This window comes from Panthera uncia, assembly GCF_023721935.1.
Source record: "Panthera uncia isolate 11264 chromosome B3 unlocalized genomic scaffold, Puncia_PCG_1.0 HiC_scaffold_1, whole genome shotgun sequence".
Lineage (NCBI taxonomy): Eukaryota > Metazoa > Chordata > Mammalia > Carnivora > Felidae > Panthera > Panthera uncia.
The window spans coordinates 71014486-71033100 of NW_026057582.1; the positions used below are offsets into that span (position 1 = coordinate 71014486).

The 18615-nt window shown below is 46.2% G+C and overlaps 1 protein-coding gene across 2 annotated transcripts; it reads left to right on the forward strand.

Moving 5' to 3' along the window:
- The first annotated feature begins 5450 nt into the window (after positions 1-5450).
- On the forward strand, positions 5451-8390 carry LOC125909628 (chymase). Of its 2 annotated transcripts, XM_049612983.1 has the most exons (6): positions 5451-5571; positions 5888-5939; positions 6165-6315; positions 7023-7158; positions 7385-7639; positions 8069-8390. In XM_049612983.1, the coding sequence occupies exons 1-6, from the start codon at positions 5470-5472 to the stop codon at positions 8210-8212; spliced, it is 840 nt and encodes a 279-aa protein (XP_049468940.1). In that variant the 5' UTR covers positions 5451-5469; the 3' UTR covers positions 8213-8390. The 2 variants fall into 2 exon arrangements, with proteins under 2 accessions (XP_049468940.1, XP_049468939.1); XM_049612982.1 differs by lacking the exon at positions 5888-5939 and having other exon boundaries at positions 5459-5527.
- Positions 8391-18615: the final 10225 nt, after the last annotated feature.

The following is an 18615-nucleotide window of genomic DNA, read 5'->3' on the forward strand; positions in this document are numbered from 1 at the left end:
CTCATCATCAGGGAAATACAAATAAAAACCACAATGAGATACCACCTTACACCTGTCAGAATGGCTAACATTAACAACTCAGACAACAGCAGATGTTGGCAAGGATGCGGAGAAAGAGGATCTCTCTTGCATTGGTGGTGGGAATGCAAGCTGGTGCAGCCACTCTGGAAAACAGCATGGAGGTTCCTCAAAAAACTAAAACTAGAACTACCCTATGACCCAGTAATTGCACTGCTAGGCATTTATCCAAGGGATACAGGTGTGCTGTTTTGAAGGGACACATGCACCCCCATGTTTATAGCAGCACTATCAACAATAGCCAAAGTATGCAAAGAGCCCAAATGTCCATCGATGGATGAATGGATAAAGAAGATGTGGTATATATATATACAATGGAGTATTACTCGGCAATCAAAAAAGAATGAAATCTTGCCATTTGCAACTACGTGGGTGGAACTGGAGGGTATTATGCCAAGTGAAATCAGTCAGAAAAAGACAAAAATCATGTGACTTCACTCATATGAGGACTCTAAGAGACAAAACAGATGAACATAAGGGAAGGGAAACAAAAATAATATAAAAACAGGGAGGGGGACAAAGCATAAGAGGCTCATAAATATGGAGAACAAACTGAGGGTTACTGGAGGTGTTGTGGGAGAGGGAATGGGCTAAATGAGTAAGGGGCACTAAGCAATCTACTCCTGAAATCATTGTTGCACTATATGCTAACTAATTTGGATGTAAATTTTAACAAATTAAAAATAAAATTAAAAAAAAAAAGGAACTAGTGTGGTAGGGCTACAGGCCCAGATACACGAACCTGTATCAGCTTATATATCCTTGCAAATTACTCGGCAGATATTGAATGTAAACCAGTAGCAGTTAAGTTCAGAAAAACTTGGTCTTTCAGAAACATCAGCTATTGCAAGGGCAAGCACAGAGTGAGCTCCAGCCTGCTTCGGGAAAATGTGGCCAATGCCATGAAGAATGTACTTACTGTCCCTTCTCCATTGCACTGCTATCTCAATTGGAGGCAAGAAAGCACAAGCCCGTGCCATCAGGTGTCCCTCTCCATAGTATTTCTTACAAGAGTATTTCTTCTTGTCAACGTTTACAGCTGTTCTAGTCCTCATGGCAATTTGAGGGTTAAACCCACTTCAGTCACATGCTCAATCCAAAAAGACACAGCTATTACTCAGAGAACAAGGTTAAGAAACACCCTGGCAACTTAAAGTTCAACAAATAAAACAAGATGGTGTACAAAGCAGGACATGACTCAAGTCTGGTAAATCTGATTAATCTGTAATATGTTTAGGAGAATTTAGAGGGAAAGATAAACAGCCTCCAGGAGGACATATGCACCATTTGCCCATCAAACCGTTATATGACCACACAAGATATAACACAAGGGGACCAAATCAGTGTTTATTAAAGACCAACCATGTGGCATTTTTCATTTAGCACCATATTTAATTCTCCAAAAACCCTATTTCATGTCATTCTTTGTATTTTACAAAGGTAGTAACTAAAGCTGAGAACTTAAGGAACTTTGCTAAGGTCAGACAGATAGCTAAACGGCAGAAGGATTCAAGTTCTCCCATCTAACTGCAAAGCCGGCCATGTGCCTTGAATGTCAAAGTGAATAATGGCACTGATGATAAATGCTTCAGGAACTCAGAGGAGGGATGATCCCTCTGCATTATAGTGGCCCAGGAACATTGCCGTCACTAAATGCCAGTGTTTTGTTTTTATAGTCGGCCCAACCTTTTCCTTCCCACTCACTGTGAATCTTAAACAAGACTCTGTCCAACCTCTACTTTAATATCTCAGGCAATGGGGAAATCACTTGCCTCCCCTCCCCACACATTCGTGTTGTAACAACAGATTATTAGCAAATTCTTCCTTATGCAGAGTCACCATCTTCCTCACATGCTGTGGAATCAGATATAGAGGCGATGTAGCCAGGGAAACGACGTTGAACTACAGCACAGAACTGTTCAGCAAAGGCGTCACAGCCCATTGGCTTGGCCCTCAGGCAGCACCAGACAGCTGACCCACAACTCATTTTTCCCCAAAAAACAGACCCCTCGGCCACTCACCCTCACTGGAAAAATTAATTCCACACGATGCCTGCTCCCTCTGATTACACCTTTCTAAATCAAGTTTTATACCTACTCAACTGATTGGTAGAGTCTCAGTCATAAGATTGAGGCCTAGATGCAAAAGAATCTGAGAAAGGAAGTTTATGGATTCCACCTTAGGAAAGCAAGAATCATAGCTGGGAATTCCTCTGATATGGGAAGGGTGTTCAAAAGATACTAAGGACCCACCATACATGGCAAATGTCTCCTACAAGCCATCACGTAGCTGCCACACACTTCTCTGTACCTAACCTCCCTAAAACAAAAGTGCTCTCATTGAACGTAATCCTCCCTATCTCTCGTACAAAGAAAAATGAGGCTTGACTCTCCCCAGAACTGATATAATCCAGTCTCATCAGTTACTGCTTTCAACTCCAAGTACAGGATCTCTAGGTGATACCCATGCCACCTCTAATCTAGTCAGACTCCCAAAGTGATATTCTACAAACCGTGGACTAAGCCGAAGGTTCACCACCAACAACATACTATATACAAAATAGCAGAAGGAGGGCAGAGGAGAGAGAAAAAGGAAATCAGTTCAAATATGCAAACACACATGACAGCACAAGGAAGAAAATATGGAAAATACGGGCAGATAGTGCCAACTTTATTTCTGAAATTGGCACTTGACCAGAGCTTATACCTATTCCATTCTCTTGCCCTCGGCCAGTACAGGTGAAACAAAAATTGAATGTTGGTGAACCAGGTCTTTACTGATGCTGTGGAACCATCACACAAGTCCTGGACTACCTACCCCTCAACTTCTCATTACATGAGTGAAAAATAGAAATGTTTCATTTGCTTACCTCTCGGATTTTGGGTCCAACTGGTGCAGGGCCACAGGATAGGACTTCTCCAGGTCCAGATTCTCCTCTGTTCTGCTGATGGTAGAATGCCCAGAGTAAGTTTGCCATCTTTAGCAAATAAAAATGCAGGACTCCCAGATACATTTGAATTTCAGATTGACAATTTATTTTAGTATAAGTATGTCTCATTTGATATTGAGATATACTTAAAAAATGATTTGGTATTCATCTGAAATACAAATTTAACTGTGCATTCTGTATTTTATCTGGCAGATAAAGAGAGTGAGAAAAAATTAGTACAGGGATTCATCAAAAAATTTTACAAAAAAAATTGTACAGGGACTACAAATACGTGTGGGTGTAATTATTCTAGAGAGAGTCAGAGCTGAGGGCAACTGAGGACCTAACCAGTATTTACTAAGGAATGAACCACCCCAGTCACAAACCCAAGCTGAGACCAAGGGCATGGTAGAATGATTTGGGGAAGATATTTTTCCCCTGTGCTTACCCATCTCTGAATTAAATGGCTTCTCAGTCTCCAAGAGAAATGACACTCCACCCTGTTACCCAACTCTTCCCTGGACTCCCTGCTTCTCCAAGTCTGGGGAAAACAGCAAGTATGTACTTGAAACTTGGTTGTGGTAGTTATGAGTTGTGTGATCTTGGTCATGTTAATGTGTCTGAGCCTCAGTCCTACATCTGTAAAGTGACAGTAATGGTATTTTCTGAAGAATAAAAAGAGTAAAAACCTCAGATACTGACATCTGTGTACATTCTATTTCAGCAAAACAAGTTTGAATAATAATGAGAGAGTAGGAAACCCCAGGCTCCCAGGGCAAACCATTCTTCTACATCTATGTCCCCATTGGTGGGACTCTATTTCTCTGTTTCTCTTTGGTGGTAGGGCAGAGAGGGCCCTTGATTTGGAATAAGAAAAATCTATTTCTAAACTAGAAGCCTCAATAGCCAATCCATAAAACTGAGCTAATCATACATACTTCACAGGCTTGTTATGCAAATATATCAAGAGTTGGGACAATAAATGATGCATAAGCTCTCAAAAAATGCTAATTCCAATCCCACGTGCTCTTGTGATAATGTGTATAAAACCCTACCATTGGGTATGTTCCCTTCCCCATCTACACTCCATAGATCTTTCTTCTGCCTATGTACATCTGGTTCAGAGGATGAGAGAGACCAGATCAATGGTTTTCAAATTGTAGGTGTTCACCCTTTAAGTGGGGTGCTGTCCATATTTTAATATGGAGTAGATGGGGCACCTGGGTGGCTCAGTGAATTGAGTGTCCAACTCTTTTTTTTTTTTCAACGTTTATTTATTTTGGAGACAGAGAGAGACAGAGCATGAACAGGGGAGGGGCAGAGAGAGAGGGTGACACAGAATCCGAAACAGGCTGCAGGCTCTGAGCGGTCAGCACAGAGCCTGACGCGGGGCTCAAACTCACGGGCCGTGAGATCATGACCTGAGCCGAAGTCGGACGCTTAACCAACCAAGCCACCCAGGCGCCCAGAGTGTCCAACTCTTCTTTTTTTTTTTTTAATTTTTTTTAACGTTTATTTATTTTTTTGAGACAGAGAGAAACAGAGCATGAACAGGGGAGGAGCAGAGAGAGAGGGAGACACAGAATCCAAAACAGGCTCCAGGCTCTGAGCTGTCAGCACAGAGCCCAACGCGGGGCTCGAACTCACGGACTGTGAGATCATGATCTGAGCCGAAGTCGGACGCTTAACCAACCAAGCCACCCAGAAGCCCCCGAGTGTCCAACTCTTGATTTCAGCTCAGGTCATGATCTCGAGTTTTGTGGGATCAAGCCCCACATCAGGCTCTGCACTGTGAGTGTAGAGCCTGCTTGGGTTCTCTCTCCCTCTCTCTGCCTCTCCCCTGCTCGCTCTCTCTCTCTCTCTCTCTCTCAAAATAAATAAACATTTTAAAATTTTTAAATAAAAAATAAAAAATACGGAGTGGAATGGAATGAATGGAAACTGAAAGCATTGCACGTGACAAGGATAAATATTGTTTCCCGAAACTTTTGATTCATTTGTACGTGTGTATGTTTGTGCTCATGTAGTCACACATGCATATATATGGCTACTGGGTCCCTTTGCAAAATGCACTTCCTATTGTGGGCCATAAAAGTGCATGTGTTTCTGGATGCTCTGTGTAAGGACTCTCCCCACCCGTGTTTCTGATGAGCCTGAAACCAGCTGCCCTGACTGCGAAAGACACAATCCCTCCACCTCCCCTCACCAGATAAGGCACCATGGTTGAAAGCTCATCCTGGAAGCCAAAACTTGGGGGTCAGACCTCCACTTCACCTCCAGCAAAACAGAGGGTAACTTGGGGGAAACTTCTGATCAGAAAGATCACCAGTTTAGGATGGGAGAAGAAAACATGACCACACAGTTCCTGTGGTTACCAGCCCAGCCCTTCGCTCATCGCTGGAGTTATAAAACCCAAGCCAGAAAACAGAAGCAGCATCTGCCCGGGCAGCCTCTCTGAGAAGATGCATTGTCTTCCTCTCGTCCTGCCGCTCCTTCTCCTCTGCTCCAGAGCTGAAGCTGGTGAGTCCTTCCCTCTGGAAGCTGCAGTATCAGCCCCCAACACAGTTTAGTCTGAATATAGCTGACTCTTAAACAAGATCGCAGGATCTCTCTGCAGGAATCCAGGGTGAAGTTCCACTTGGGATATGCCTCCCCCACCCCCCCAGTCTCTGCAGCCTATGGTAGATCCCAGGGACAAGGAACCCTGCTGACTAGGGGAAAGCCCGAACAGGTGGGAGGAAGAGGGGGCATCTTCTCATGACTTAAGGTGAGATATTGGGTAGGAGGTCCTATGTTCTCTTCATCTTCTGAGCTTCGGGGCTACACTTTACCTCGTAATGTGGCCATTCTCTGACACTGCCCTCAAGGTTTGGAGCCCAGTGGAAGAGGAGCATTGAGGTCCCAGGCACAATGGCAGTGGGGGAAATCCGAGGTGAAAAATGCCTGAATGGCATCTGAGGCCAGATTGGCTGTTGTACCTGGAAGAAGGAGTGAGAATTTATGTGAGAGGTTGTGGGTGGGGACACCAGATACCCGAGCCTCCTGAGGGGGCAACAGGCAGAGTACACAGTGAGGATGAGATTAGAGAGAAGCCCCTCTCAACTTTAGCTCAGCCTATGCATTCTCTGTGTTCAAGCCCTGGGGATCTCTGTTCCAGGAGAGATCATCGGGGGCACAGAGTGCAAGCCACACTCCCGCCCTTACATGGCCCACCTGGAAATTGTCACTCTCCAGAATAGACTGGCATCTTGCGGTGGTTTCCTGATAAGACGGAACTTTGTGCTGACGGCTGCTCACTGTGCAGGAAGGTGACACAGCAGGGTCCCATTTATCTCCCTTCTAGAGATTAACAGCTAGGGTGGCAGCCAAGGACGTACCCTTGGGCAGTCTGAGGCTCCTGGGGCTGGGAGAGGCAAGACTTGAACTTATGGAACTTGGTCCCATAATTGATGAGATGCCCTGATCTTCAATCACCTTGAGCTCGGCTCCCCTACAGAGAGGAAAAGGAGGCCCTATCCAAAAGTCCCTCCTCTAAAAGTAGCTTCCCTCTCCCAACCCACCCAGTTTTCCAGGCCACTTCCTCTAAGCCCTTTCCAAGAACACTGGCCTTTAGTTCTCAAGGACTTGAGCCATCTTTCCAGGGGAGGCAGACAACAGGGTCCACCAGGGATCCCACCACCTCAATTCCCCCTTTCCTCTGATATCTCTGGCCCTCACACAGGGCTCCCTAAATTAGGAAGTGCTAATCCTGTCCCCTGGGTCCTCCATGGCCTACTCAGTCTCCAGGAATTCCTGAGGGTCCTGGAAATTGTCCATGTTCCCTGAGAAAGCTATTCCCTGAGTAAAATATGAGCCCCCACCCCAAATGCTACAAGTGGTCCAGGGAAAGAGGGGTGAGTAGAGTCCAGTGACCCCCGTGATAGACTCTAGTCCTCTTTTCTCAGAATGGGAACATCGCAGGAGAAACCTCAGACCATCACAGTTTCTCCTGGTCCTTCCTTCTCCCTCACAATAGGTCCATAATGGTCACCCTTGGAGCCCATAACATACAAAAGAAAGAAGACACATGGCAGAAGCTTGAGGTCATAAAACAATTTCCTCACCCAAAATATGATGATAGTGCTCTTCTCCATGACATCATGTTACTGAAGGTAATAACTTCTTTCTCCACATTTCCCACTTTCTGTTCTCTTAGTTTTCTCCTTCAGGTCTCCATTGACCTAAAATGTCCCCAACCTGCCTCTGGACTCCAACCCCACTGACTCGTGCCACTGGATGTAGTTCTAATGCAAAACAGTTTGCCCTGTCCCTCCCTGATTTCCTCCAACTGCCCTGTCACCCATTTCTAGCACTGACAGCCCCTCATGCCCTCCACAGTTGAAGGAGAAAGCTAACCTGACCCTGGCTGTGGGGACGCTCCCCCTTCCGCCCCAGTTCAACGTCATCCCACCAGGAAGAATGTGCCGGGTGGCTGGCTGGGGAAAAACACAATTGAATGAACCAGGCTCTGATACTCTGCAAGAGGTGAAGCAGAGGCTCATGAATCCCCAAGCCTGCAGACACTACAGAACTTTTGACCACAACCTCCAATTGTGTGTTGGCAATCCCAGGAAGACAACATCTGCATTTGAGGTGATCCTCGGAGGAGGGTTCTTTTCTACAAGTCACTGTTCGGGGCCCAGACGTCTTGTGGAAGGAGATGGGTGGGAAGGTTGTCAGCCAGCGACAGGGTTTCAGATCATGGGCCTAAGGAACTGGAATCACCCCTCTGCAGATCCATTCCCTGCCCCTCCCCCACCCATGGCCCAGTGCAGTCTCTGGGCACCCCTCCCAGGCTGCTGCACAGGGCACATGAGGTGGCCAGGAGGAAACAGAAAAGGGGCATCACACCAAGATGTATAACCCCATGAGGAACCAGGGCTGCTTGGTCTGACCCCAGGTCTCACTGGGAGTAGACGACTTCCCAGCTCACCTTCTGTGTTCTCTCCCTCTCTCTCTCTCTCTCTGTCTCTCTCTCGCGCGCGCGCGTGCGCGCACTCTCTCTCTCTTTCTGCCCCACAGGGAGATTCAGGGGGCCCTCTTCTGTGTGCTGGGGTGGCTCAGGGCATCGTCTCCCATGGACGGAAGAATGCAAAGCCCCCTGTTGTCTTCACCCGGATCTCCCACTACCGGCCCTGGATCAATGAGGTCCTGAAGCAGAATTAAGCCTGGATGGAGCCTGGGCCAGCCTGAGGGGAAATCTGGAACCAGACCTGGGCAGGCTTTCTGTGCCACTCACTTTCAAGTTGCCTCTGATCTCTGCTGAGGCCCTGCCGCATCCCTCAGACCCACGAGGGCCCCTCCAGGTCACAGAATCCTCAGTAAACCTCAATAAAGACCCAGCTTTCAGACGTGAGGATGTGTCTTCTCTCTGATGCTCTCTTCTCTTGGCACAATGCAACTGGCCTCCAGCCTAGGCAGCCTACAAGCCTTGGAAATGGTCGGGGTGTGTGGGAGCAGGTGGGGGGGTCTGGGGGGGGGTGTGAGTGTGAGATACAGAGAGGAAATAATGAAGAAAAATTAGGGAAAGAAAGAAGAGAAAGGGAATCCCTGGAGAGACAGGATCCTTATTTCCAACTTAAACAAGATGTTATGCCAGATCCTTGCTGTAATCATCAACTCTATACTGATTCGAATTTATCTTTAGTAATATCCAGAATCACTAAGAACATTGTGAATCACAGGCAAAGATGTAGGATATTTAGGGCATCCCTGATCTCTCCCCACCAGGTCCCAGGAATAGCGCCCCTCCACTAAGTTGTGCCAACCAGACATGTCTCAGGGCATTGCCAAGTGTTCTCCAAGGGGCAGGGGAGCAGGAATCATCCTCAGTGAGAACCACCGGTTTAGATACGTGATGCAGGGAAGATAGTTGCTTCCACACAGGGCCCTCCTCGCAGTCCACCTCGATAAGAGGAGATCTACCATCTGCGGGGCTTCAATCTGAGATGCAGAGAAGATTGTCTCTCACTCCCTGATGCAGAACAGAGAGCTGGAGCAGATAAGGGGGGGATAGCATCACAGTTCTGCATGAGCAACTCCCAGCCACAAGGGCCGTACCCAAACCAGTAGGAAGTCAAAAACCTACAGCCTGCTCAACACAAAGTCTTGCCAGCTGAGAGACTGGCTAGAGAAGAGAAAACAAGTCAGAAGGACAGGAGACAGACACAACAGCAGCCTGAGGCTTATAGCCCTCCTGGCTTCGGAGGGTATGGTGAATCGCTGCCTCGAGCAAACTCTTTCTAGCAATTTGCCTGAAAAACATAATCAGAGATTATGTCTCTGATTACGTCTTACACAAAGATTCATGAACAAGGATTTTAATCTCAGCATTGTTAATAATGGAAAACTTGGAATCCTAGTCATGGAACAAAGTTTAAATGGTAAATTCAGGGTCGCCTGGGTGGCTCAGTCGGTTGAGCGTCCGACTTCAGCTCAGGTCATGATCTTGCTGCCCGTGAGTTGGAACCCCGCGTCGGGCTCTGTACTGACAGCTTGGAGCCTGGAACCTGTTTCAGATTCTATGTCTCCCTCTCTCTCTGCCCCTCCCCAACTCATGCTCTGTCTCTCTGTCAAAAATAAATAAACATTTTAAAAAATTGAAAAAAATGGTAAATTCAAATGATTGAATATTTTTTACTGAATATTTTGAATTCGTTAAAAATTTGTTTTCAAAAATATTCAGTCATGTGGGAAAATGCAAAACTTCAATGTAATGTAATGCAGGATTTGTTTCTCCTGGGAAGACCCTGGACTCTTCCTCTTCCCACTGTGAAATACCCCTTGACTGAATGTCCCTCCACCGGCCACGAGGGATTAAGAAGACGCTAACAGATCTTTGCCTGGATTATGTGATTTGTGACATTTGGGGCATTATTTTCTGAGTCTATGTTTTTTATTAAATGTTGAAAGGCTTCTGTCCCTACTCAACTTTTTGGTACTTTCAGTTTATTTGGATAGTTTAAAAGTGTTTGGAGTTTTGTGTTTGTGTTTTTGTTACGTGGCTTTAGGGCTGTGAAACACCACAGCTCCCCAGAAGAGTATTTGGCTGCATTCGTCTGAGTTCATTTCCTCATCAATCAGGAAACGATTGCATTATCAGGCCATGGTAGCCAAGAAGCAGAGATCTTTGCTAGTTTCTGTGATGGTTTTCCTGATGACCATCTTCTCTGATTTTCATCTCACGTATGCGCTTATCTGTGCTGGGCTTGCGGGCTCTGAAAAGTGCAGCATGATTTTCCATCGCCAGCCCCACCTCTGGGCTGTGAAACAGCCACATCTGTGTATTCTTTGGGCCTTTATCCTCAAAGGGTCTGTCTGTCAGGTCCCAGTATTGGCAGATGGCACAATCACACAGGATAATTTAGGAAAAGTTCGATGGAGGATCTATCTATGTGCAAAGGGAACAGGAAACCAATAGGGTGTGGTGACACATCCCAGAGTTGGCAAGAGTACGGAGCCACCACCGTCCCTTTGGCATGAAGGGGGTTGGGTAAGGAGTGGTTATTGGAACCCAGAAAGACAGCTGGAGCTCCACCTCTGCTTGCTCTAGCTGTAGCTGCAGGACAGGACCTGTGGGTCATGGAAGGACCCACAGCCAACTGATTCTAAGTGGTTTCCCAGGAAAGGACTGTGTGAATAAATCCTACTGTATCACTCTCCTTCTGCTCCTGAATTCCTGACCGTGCTCCCATTGGCCAATCCTTTTATCCTAAATTTATTTATTTATTTTGAGAGAGAGAGAGAGAGAGAGAGAGAGAGAGAGAGAGAATGTAGGAGAGGGGCAGAAAGAGAGGGAGAAAGAGAATCCCAAGCAGTCTCTGTGCTGTCAGCCCAGAGCCCACAGGGCTCCATCCCCTGAACCTGGGATCATGACCTGAGCCGAAATCAAGAGTCAGACGCCACCAAACTACCCCAGGTTGAAAGTTCTCAAGCCACACCCTATTCTATTCCCAGAAGCCTCCCTAACTCTTCCTCTTGCTTGACAAAAGAAAAGACAAAGATCACATCACTGAGCCTTACATAGCCTCAAGCCTGTGCTAAAGTAGTTTCAGGTGCAGGAGAGGTAGCTGGCCCAGGAGGGATACTTTTGTGATTCATTTCTATGTGAGAGGCAGGGACTGCTACTTTTTTTTTAAGGCAACCCCTCAAGAGGGAGACTTCTGGCACCTAGGTGACAGAGGCCACCAACAGGGCAAAGCCATTGTAGGAGCCAGAGAGACACCTTTCCATCACTGGGTAACAATGAAGGGCTAACACTGGCTCCTCTAGACAGGGATATAACCTAGATCCCACCACTCCATCCCAAAAAGGGGACACACTCTCATGCTGGGAAACATGAGGGACCACCAAAGGAAACTCAGCTAACAGCTTCAGGAGAACAGAGTGTTTGCTGTCTCTTCTGCCTTGTGTTTTGCCCCCTTTGTTCAGCATTTTATAAACAGCTTCTCTAGTCTCCCCCTGCCCCAGCTGCATCTGAGAGAGCTGCTGACCTCAGGTCCTCCTACCACCCTTGATCTGAACTTCAGGAGATATCTTCTCATCCTTGGCCAAGGGAACCTACAAAATGTCCAGAACGTTTGAGGGCTCTTGCATATAGGATATGAGTGGGGAGTAATACTTGAAAACCTGATATGCAGCCGCGCCCCATCTGTTAGAGCTGAGACCTATGCGCCAAGTGACAAATGAAGTCCTCGTTCGTGTCTGTGTCACAGTAGGTCATTTGGGTTCTTGACCCCACACTATGGTCAATTCCCTGGACTCCGAGTGCATACTTGGCATGTATATTCGGGACTTAGAAGCTGACAGAACTCTCATAATGATTCTCTGATTTATGAAATAAGGTCCATTTTGGTAAGAAAGGCTAAGAGGAAGGGCACCTGGCTGGCCCAGTCAGAGGATAGAACATGTGAGTTCGAGCCCCACATTGGGGGTAGAGACTACTTAAAAATAAAATCTTTTGGGGACACCTGGGTGGCTCAGTCGGTTAGCATCCACCTTTGGTTCAGGTCATGATCTCACGGTCTGTGAGTTCAAGCCCCGCATCAGGCTCTGTGCTGGCAGCTCAGAGCCTGGAACCTGCTAAGGATTCTGTGTCTCCCTCTCTCTCTGCCCTTCCCCCACTCACATTCTGTTTCTCTCTCTCAAAAATAAATCAACCTTAAAAATTTTTAATAAATAAATACATAAATAATTAATTAATTTTAAATCAAAAAAAAAAAAAAAAGAAAGGCTAAGAGGAAGCACGTGTAGCTGCATCCCCACATCTGGCCAAAATGATAAATCAGAAACAATACAACATCCCAGATGAAATGGCATAGTGTAGTGGCACTCTTAAAGATTTAAGGGGCGTCTGGGTGGCTCGGTCAGTTAAGAGTCCGACTTCGACTCAGGTCACGATCTCGCGGCCCGTGAGTGTGAGCCCCGTGTCGGGCTCTGGGCTGATGGCTCGGAGCCTGGAGCCTGCTTCCGATTCTGTGTCTCCCTCATTCTCTGCCCCTCCCCCTTTCATGCTCTGTCTCTCTCTGTCTCAAAAATAAATAAACGTTAAAAAAAAAATTTTTTTTAAGATTTAAAGGTGCAGGGGATAGTATCCTGGCAAGCCAGATATACCATGGCAAACAGCAATGGACCACCATAAACTTCACCGCGTAGTAGCCCCAAATGCTGCTGCTATTTTGTATGTCATATGTTTGCAAGAACAGATCAACACAGCCTGTAGCATTTTATATGTGACTTTGGATCAGGCAAACGTGTTCTTTCAGTCTGCACCAAGCAGAAAGGTCAGAGCAGTTTGCATTCACTGGAGAAGGAAAGCAGTCTGCATTCACCATCTTGTCTCAAGATTATGGCAACTCTCCAGTTCTCTTACAGGATGAGCCCAAAGAGGCCTTTATGTCTGGACATTGCCCAGAACATAAAACTGGCCCGCTATAGTGATGGCATGGGCCATTGAGAGGAATAGTGCATGGTAGGCCTCTTTGGATTTTGGAGACAGCATATAAACACTTGAGAATATTGTTCTGGCCCATTTAATAGATGTCTCAGAAATCTGATGACGGTTTCAAGAGAAAGTCTTCCAAGGCAAGAGAGCAATCTGTAGCAGGTTCAGGAAGAACTCAAAGAACCCCAGAAGAACCCATGGGTGTTACAGGTACTCCCGATAGATAAGAGTGGGGACCCTACAAAGTGACTGACAAGCCCTGATTTACAGAACAGACCTCTAAGGTTCTGTAGTAAAGCCATGCCATCAGTAGCACAGAGTTATTTATCATACAAAAAGTAGCTCCTGGGAAGCTACTGGACCCTAATAGACACTGAGTATCTGATCTTGGGACATCAAGTGTCTGTGATCAGACCCACTGAATTCAGGGCCCTGGTTCCCAGAAATAGACCAGGGGATTTGCTCCCGCTGGGGCTGAGGGTATAGTAAGGGTTCCACTAAATCTAAAGTTATGGCTGCCAGCTGTCATGCCAAGCCTGTCTTAATAATGAGTGAATCTCTAGGCAACAGTGAATTTACCTCACTACCATGAATAACTCACCCTTATTATCATGCAAAGATAGAGTTGTCATGTAATAAGGGCAGGGAGGAGTATGAGGTACTCTTTGGTGCTTTTATGCCCACTGATAACTAAAACCTGTAACTGCAGCAACCCTTCCCTTAAAAAAAAAAAAAACACAGGGGCGCCTGGGTGGCTCAGTCGGTTAAGCGTCCAACTTCGGCTCAGGTCATGATCTCGCGGTCCGTGAGTTCGAGCCCCGCGTCGGGCTCTGTGCTGACAGCTCAGAGACTGGAGCCTGTTTCAGATTCTGTATCTCCCTCTCTCTGACCCTCCCCCATTCATGCTCTGTCTCTCTCTGTCTCAAAAATAAATAAAGGTTAAAAAAAAAATTAAAAAAAAAAAAAAAGCACAGTAACCTCTGAGATAAAGGTCTGGGTTACCCTACTGGGTAAACAATTTAAACCAACAGAAGAGCTTGCCATGTGGTGGAGCAGGAGGGAGGCGGGGAATGGGTGCCAGAGGAGGAAGGCAACAACTAGTATTAATGGCCCCAGGACCAACTGCAACTGGCAGGGACTGTAGGTTAGCCTTATAAAGTGATTAACATCTAAATCAGCAGACTCTGACGTCCTCCACCCGCAGGTGGGCTCCATCCAATCAGGTGAAGGCCTTATGAACAAAGACTGAGGTTTCCTGACATAAAAGGAACTCTCCTCAGGACTGCAACATAGAGGGGCGCCTGGGTGGCTCAGTCATTGAGCGTACAACTTTGGCTCTCGGGTCGTGATCTTGTGGTTCTTGAGTTCAAGCCCCACATCAGGCTGGCTGCTGTCAGGGGGAAGCCCACTTCAGATCTTCTGTCCCTCTCTCTCTGCTCCTCCCCTACTCACTCTCTTCCTCTCTCTCTCTCAAAAATAAATAAACATTTAAAAAAAAAAAAAAAAGACTGCAACATAGAAAGCCTGTCTTAGTCTCCAGATGGCTGCCCTGAGGGGTTCGGACTCAACACTGCAATGTCAACCCTTACCTGAATTCCCAACCTGCTGACATGCCCTACAGATTTCAAACCTGCCAGCTCCCACAGTGGCATGAGCCAATTCCTTAAAATAAATATCTCTTATAGATAGGTAGATGCCAGGATAGATAGATAGATAGATAGAGAAAGAAAGAAAGAGAAAGAAAGAAAGAAAGAAAGAAAGAAAGAAAGAAAGAAAGAACCACTACCTTGAAGAATCAATGACAAGATGAAATGACCTGAATGTGGGCCAGCAGTGGACCCGGCCATTTCAGAAGGAGGAGAGTGGCTGACAGTGTCCCTACTCTGTAACTGCTCACTGAAGGGAGCTTCCACTCAAGGCTTCTTACCCAGCTCATCACAACTCTTTCCCTAAAAGCTTGCTCTGGTGTAGAAGCATGCTCAGCCAGTGCTCACAGGAGATCAGAAGTGGCCCCTAAAGTGGCCTCAACGCAAAAGGGATGGGAATTGGTGAGTGACTAACCCAGTGTCATCACTCTACTGGGGAGACAAGTCTGAGGCGTGTCTTACACCATCTCCCAAAAGTCCCTGGTGACATGAAGCTCCAGGTGTCCACAGCAGTGATCTGCTCATTAACACATTCTGTAACTCCAGGGACACATTTCCTGGCAAAGGAGGAAATTCAGGGCAGTGGGAAAGGACTGTCCTTTGTCCTTTTATTGCTGGGCCAGGTGAAGATCAACGGGGAAAATGAAATTTGACCCCTACCTCACAAACACACAAACAACAATTCCAAGGGGGCACCTGGGTGACTCAGTCGGTTAAGCACCTGACTCTTGGTTTGGACTCAGGTCATGGGATTAAGCCCCACATTGGGCTCTGCACTGCCAGAGCAGAGCCTGCTTGGAGTTCTCTCCCTCTCTCTCTGCCTTTCTCTCTCTTTCTGTCTCTAAAAATAAGCTTTTAAATTTTTTTAATGTTTTTTATTTATTTTTGAGAGAGACAGAGACAGAGTACTATCAGGGGAGGGGCAGAGAGAGAGGGAGACACAGAATCCAAAGCAGGCTCCAGGATCTGAGCTGTCAGCACAGAGCCCCATGCAGGGCTCAAACTCACGAATCGTGAGATCATGACCTGAGCCGAGGTCAGATGTTTAACCGAATGAGCCACCCCAGGAGCCCCAAGTGTCTTACTCCTGATTTTGGCTCAGGTCATGATCTCACGGTTCATGAGTTCAAGCCCCACGTCGGGCTCTGTGCCAACATTACAGAGCCTGCTTGGGATTCTCTGTCTCCCTCTCTCTCTTGCTCTGCTGCCATGCTCTCTTTCTCTCTCTCTCTCTCAAAAATAAATAAATAAACTTAAAAAAAAAAACAACAGTCAGTTCCAGGTGATTCATACATGACAGGTAAAACAATAAAACTTGTAGACAATTTGACAAGACAGTATCTCTTCACATTGGGGTTTAGAAAGATTTCTTCAAGGCACACAAAAATCACTAGCTTAAAAGCAAGTTTCTCAACCTTGCACTACTGACATTTTGAACTGGATAAATTTTTGTTATGGGGGCTGTCCTGTGCATTATAAGATATTTAACATCATCCCTGGCTTCCCACTAGATGCCAGTACCTCTGCCAATACCACCCCAGTTATGCCAATCAAAAATGCCTCAAAGACATTGTTAAATGTCCCCTATGGGTACAGCTGCCAGATTTAGGTGAAAAAAACAGAACACCCAGTTAAGCTTGAATCTCAGATAAACAACAACAACAAAATTGTATGTGTCACAAATATTACCTGGGAAGTACTTACATTCAATTTTTTTATTGTTTATTTATTTTGTTGTTTATTTATTTTATTGTTTATCTGGTATTCAGGTTTAACTAGATGTCCTGTATCTGACAATCACATCCGTTAAGAACTATTGCCTCAAAGGAAATTGATATATTGGACTACAAGAAGGACCTCCATTGATCAAAAGACACCTTTAAGAGAGTGAAAAAGCAAGCCACCAAGTGGAGAAAGATCCTTGTACTACATACACCAACTAAGGCCTCACATGCAGAATTTATAAATAATGCCTATAATGCAATAAGAAAAAAATCAGACCATCCAAGAGAAACACAGACCAGAGACTTGAAAAGGAAATTCACAAAATAAGATATCCAAATGGCCAATAAACGTATGAAAGGCACCCAACCTCAATTGCAATCAGGAAAATGCAAATTAAAACCACAACACAATACCACTACAAACTCACCAGAATGACTAAAAATAAGGACTGATAATATCAATACCAGAAAGGAGGGCAACAGGAACATTCCTACAGTGCGGAGGGCATGTAAACTCACTCAACCACTTTGACAGCATCAGTTGACAAAATAAAAATAGGCACATCCTCTGACCTATCAATTTCACTTCTAGGGATACACCCAAAAGAAATACCTGCATCATAAAGCATGAACAAGAATGCTCATAGCAACATGATACTTGGAAACAATCCAAAAGTCCATCAACAGCAGAATGAATAAATATAATTGTGGTATGGTAACATTACATGGGATACTACCCTGCAATGAAAAGTACCTGCTGTTACATACAAGAACATGGATGAATCTCACAAACATAATATTGAGAAGGAGAAAAAAAAAAAAAACAGACCTTAAAAGAAGACCCATTGTTAGCCTATTTATATAAAGTTCAGAAACCAACAAAACCAATCTATGTGTTAAAAGTTGAGATAGCAGTTACCTTTGGTGAGGATGGAGGTACAAGAATTAGGAAAAGGGGGCCAAGATGGCGAGACAGCATGGAAGCTTTTTGTGTCTTGCGTCCATGAAATACAGCCAGACCGACACTAAACCATCCTACACACCTAGAAAACCGATTGGAAGATTAACACAACAATCTGCACAACCTGAACCACAGAATTCAGCAAGTATGCAACACGAAGAGCTGAACTTGGGGACCAAGAAGCCCCAAAAGGTAGGGAACCCCTTTTGCGGGCGAGAGAGGACAGAGACTGGGGAGGGGGGGGGGGAGCATACAGGAAAAGCACCCGTCCCCAAAAGCAGCTGGAGAGAACGTGGAAAATTGGAAACAGCCACAGGAACTAAATTAAAAAGGGAGAAAGGAGAAAGGAGAGGGTTTAAATTCCATTAAGACTGTAAACAAGGGGAGCGCAAAGGCTGCAACTCCGCATCTCCATACCTGGTGGTGCTCTGGTGGGAAGGGCGAATCCCCAGGAACAGAGTGTGGTCCGGGAGGTTCTCGCGGGCCACACAGGGAAAAGCAGTTCCACTGAAGGAAGGACATTTGGTAGAGATGGTTGAAGCCACCTGGTCCCAGCAGACCCCAGAAAACGGCCACATTCGCTGGTGTTGGAACAAGGTCGTTAAGGGTGAAGCCTGATGCCAGATATGTGTTACGATTTTCCATGGTCCCTAAAATGCTGAGGCTACACTGTCTCGCGATCTTTTTTGGGGGTGGGCTGGCACCTGGCCGCAGTCTCGGGGCACCAGCAACAGCAGGGTCCAGTGGGCGTTCCTGGGTGCAGTCGACATTCGGCCACTGCTCATTCAGCCATTGCTCGGTGAGACCCTCCCACAGAGGGGCAGAGCAGGTCAAAACTGAAGTCCTTTGGAAGTAAGGGGCCGGGAAAACAGCTGCATCTGAGATAAAACTTGGGAGAGAGGTACTGCCTAGGGCCTGGTCACGGAGAGTGGAAGAGCAGGGAGTGGATGAGAGCTGAAGACGGAGGACAGGTGCGCCATTGCTGATCCGGGAGAACAGACAGGGTGGCTGGGTGGTGCCATTTTTCACCGCTCCCACGCATGCGCATGCACACCGATGAGCACCGCAACAATCCACCCCAGTAGGCTAGCAGCGCCATCTACAGGAGAGCAGAGCTGTTACACCGAGCCCTGCCCAACTGGGCTAACTTCACTCTTCAAGAACACAAACCTCACCCCTGGCTTAAGTTATGGACTATAAAGAGCTACATGGACTGACCTCTAGGGGAAAACGAAGCAATTTCAGTACTACTTCAATCTGTTAGCAGGTTCATCTATTCAATTTTTTTTGTCTCT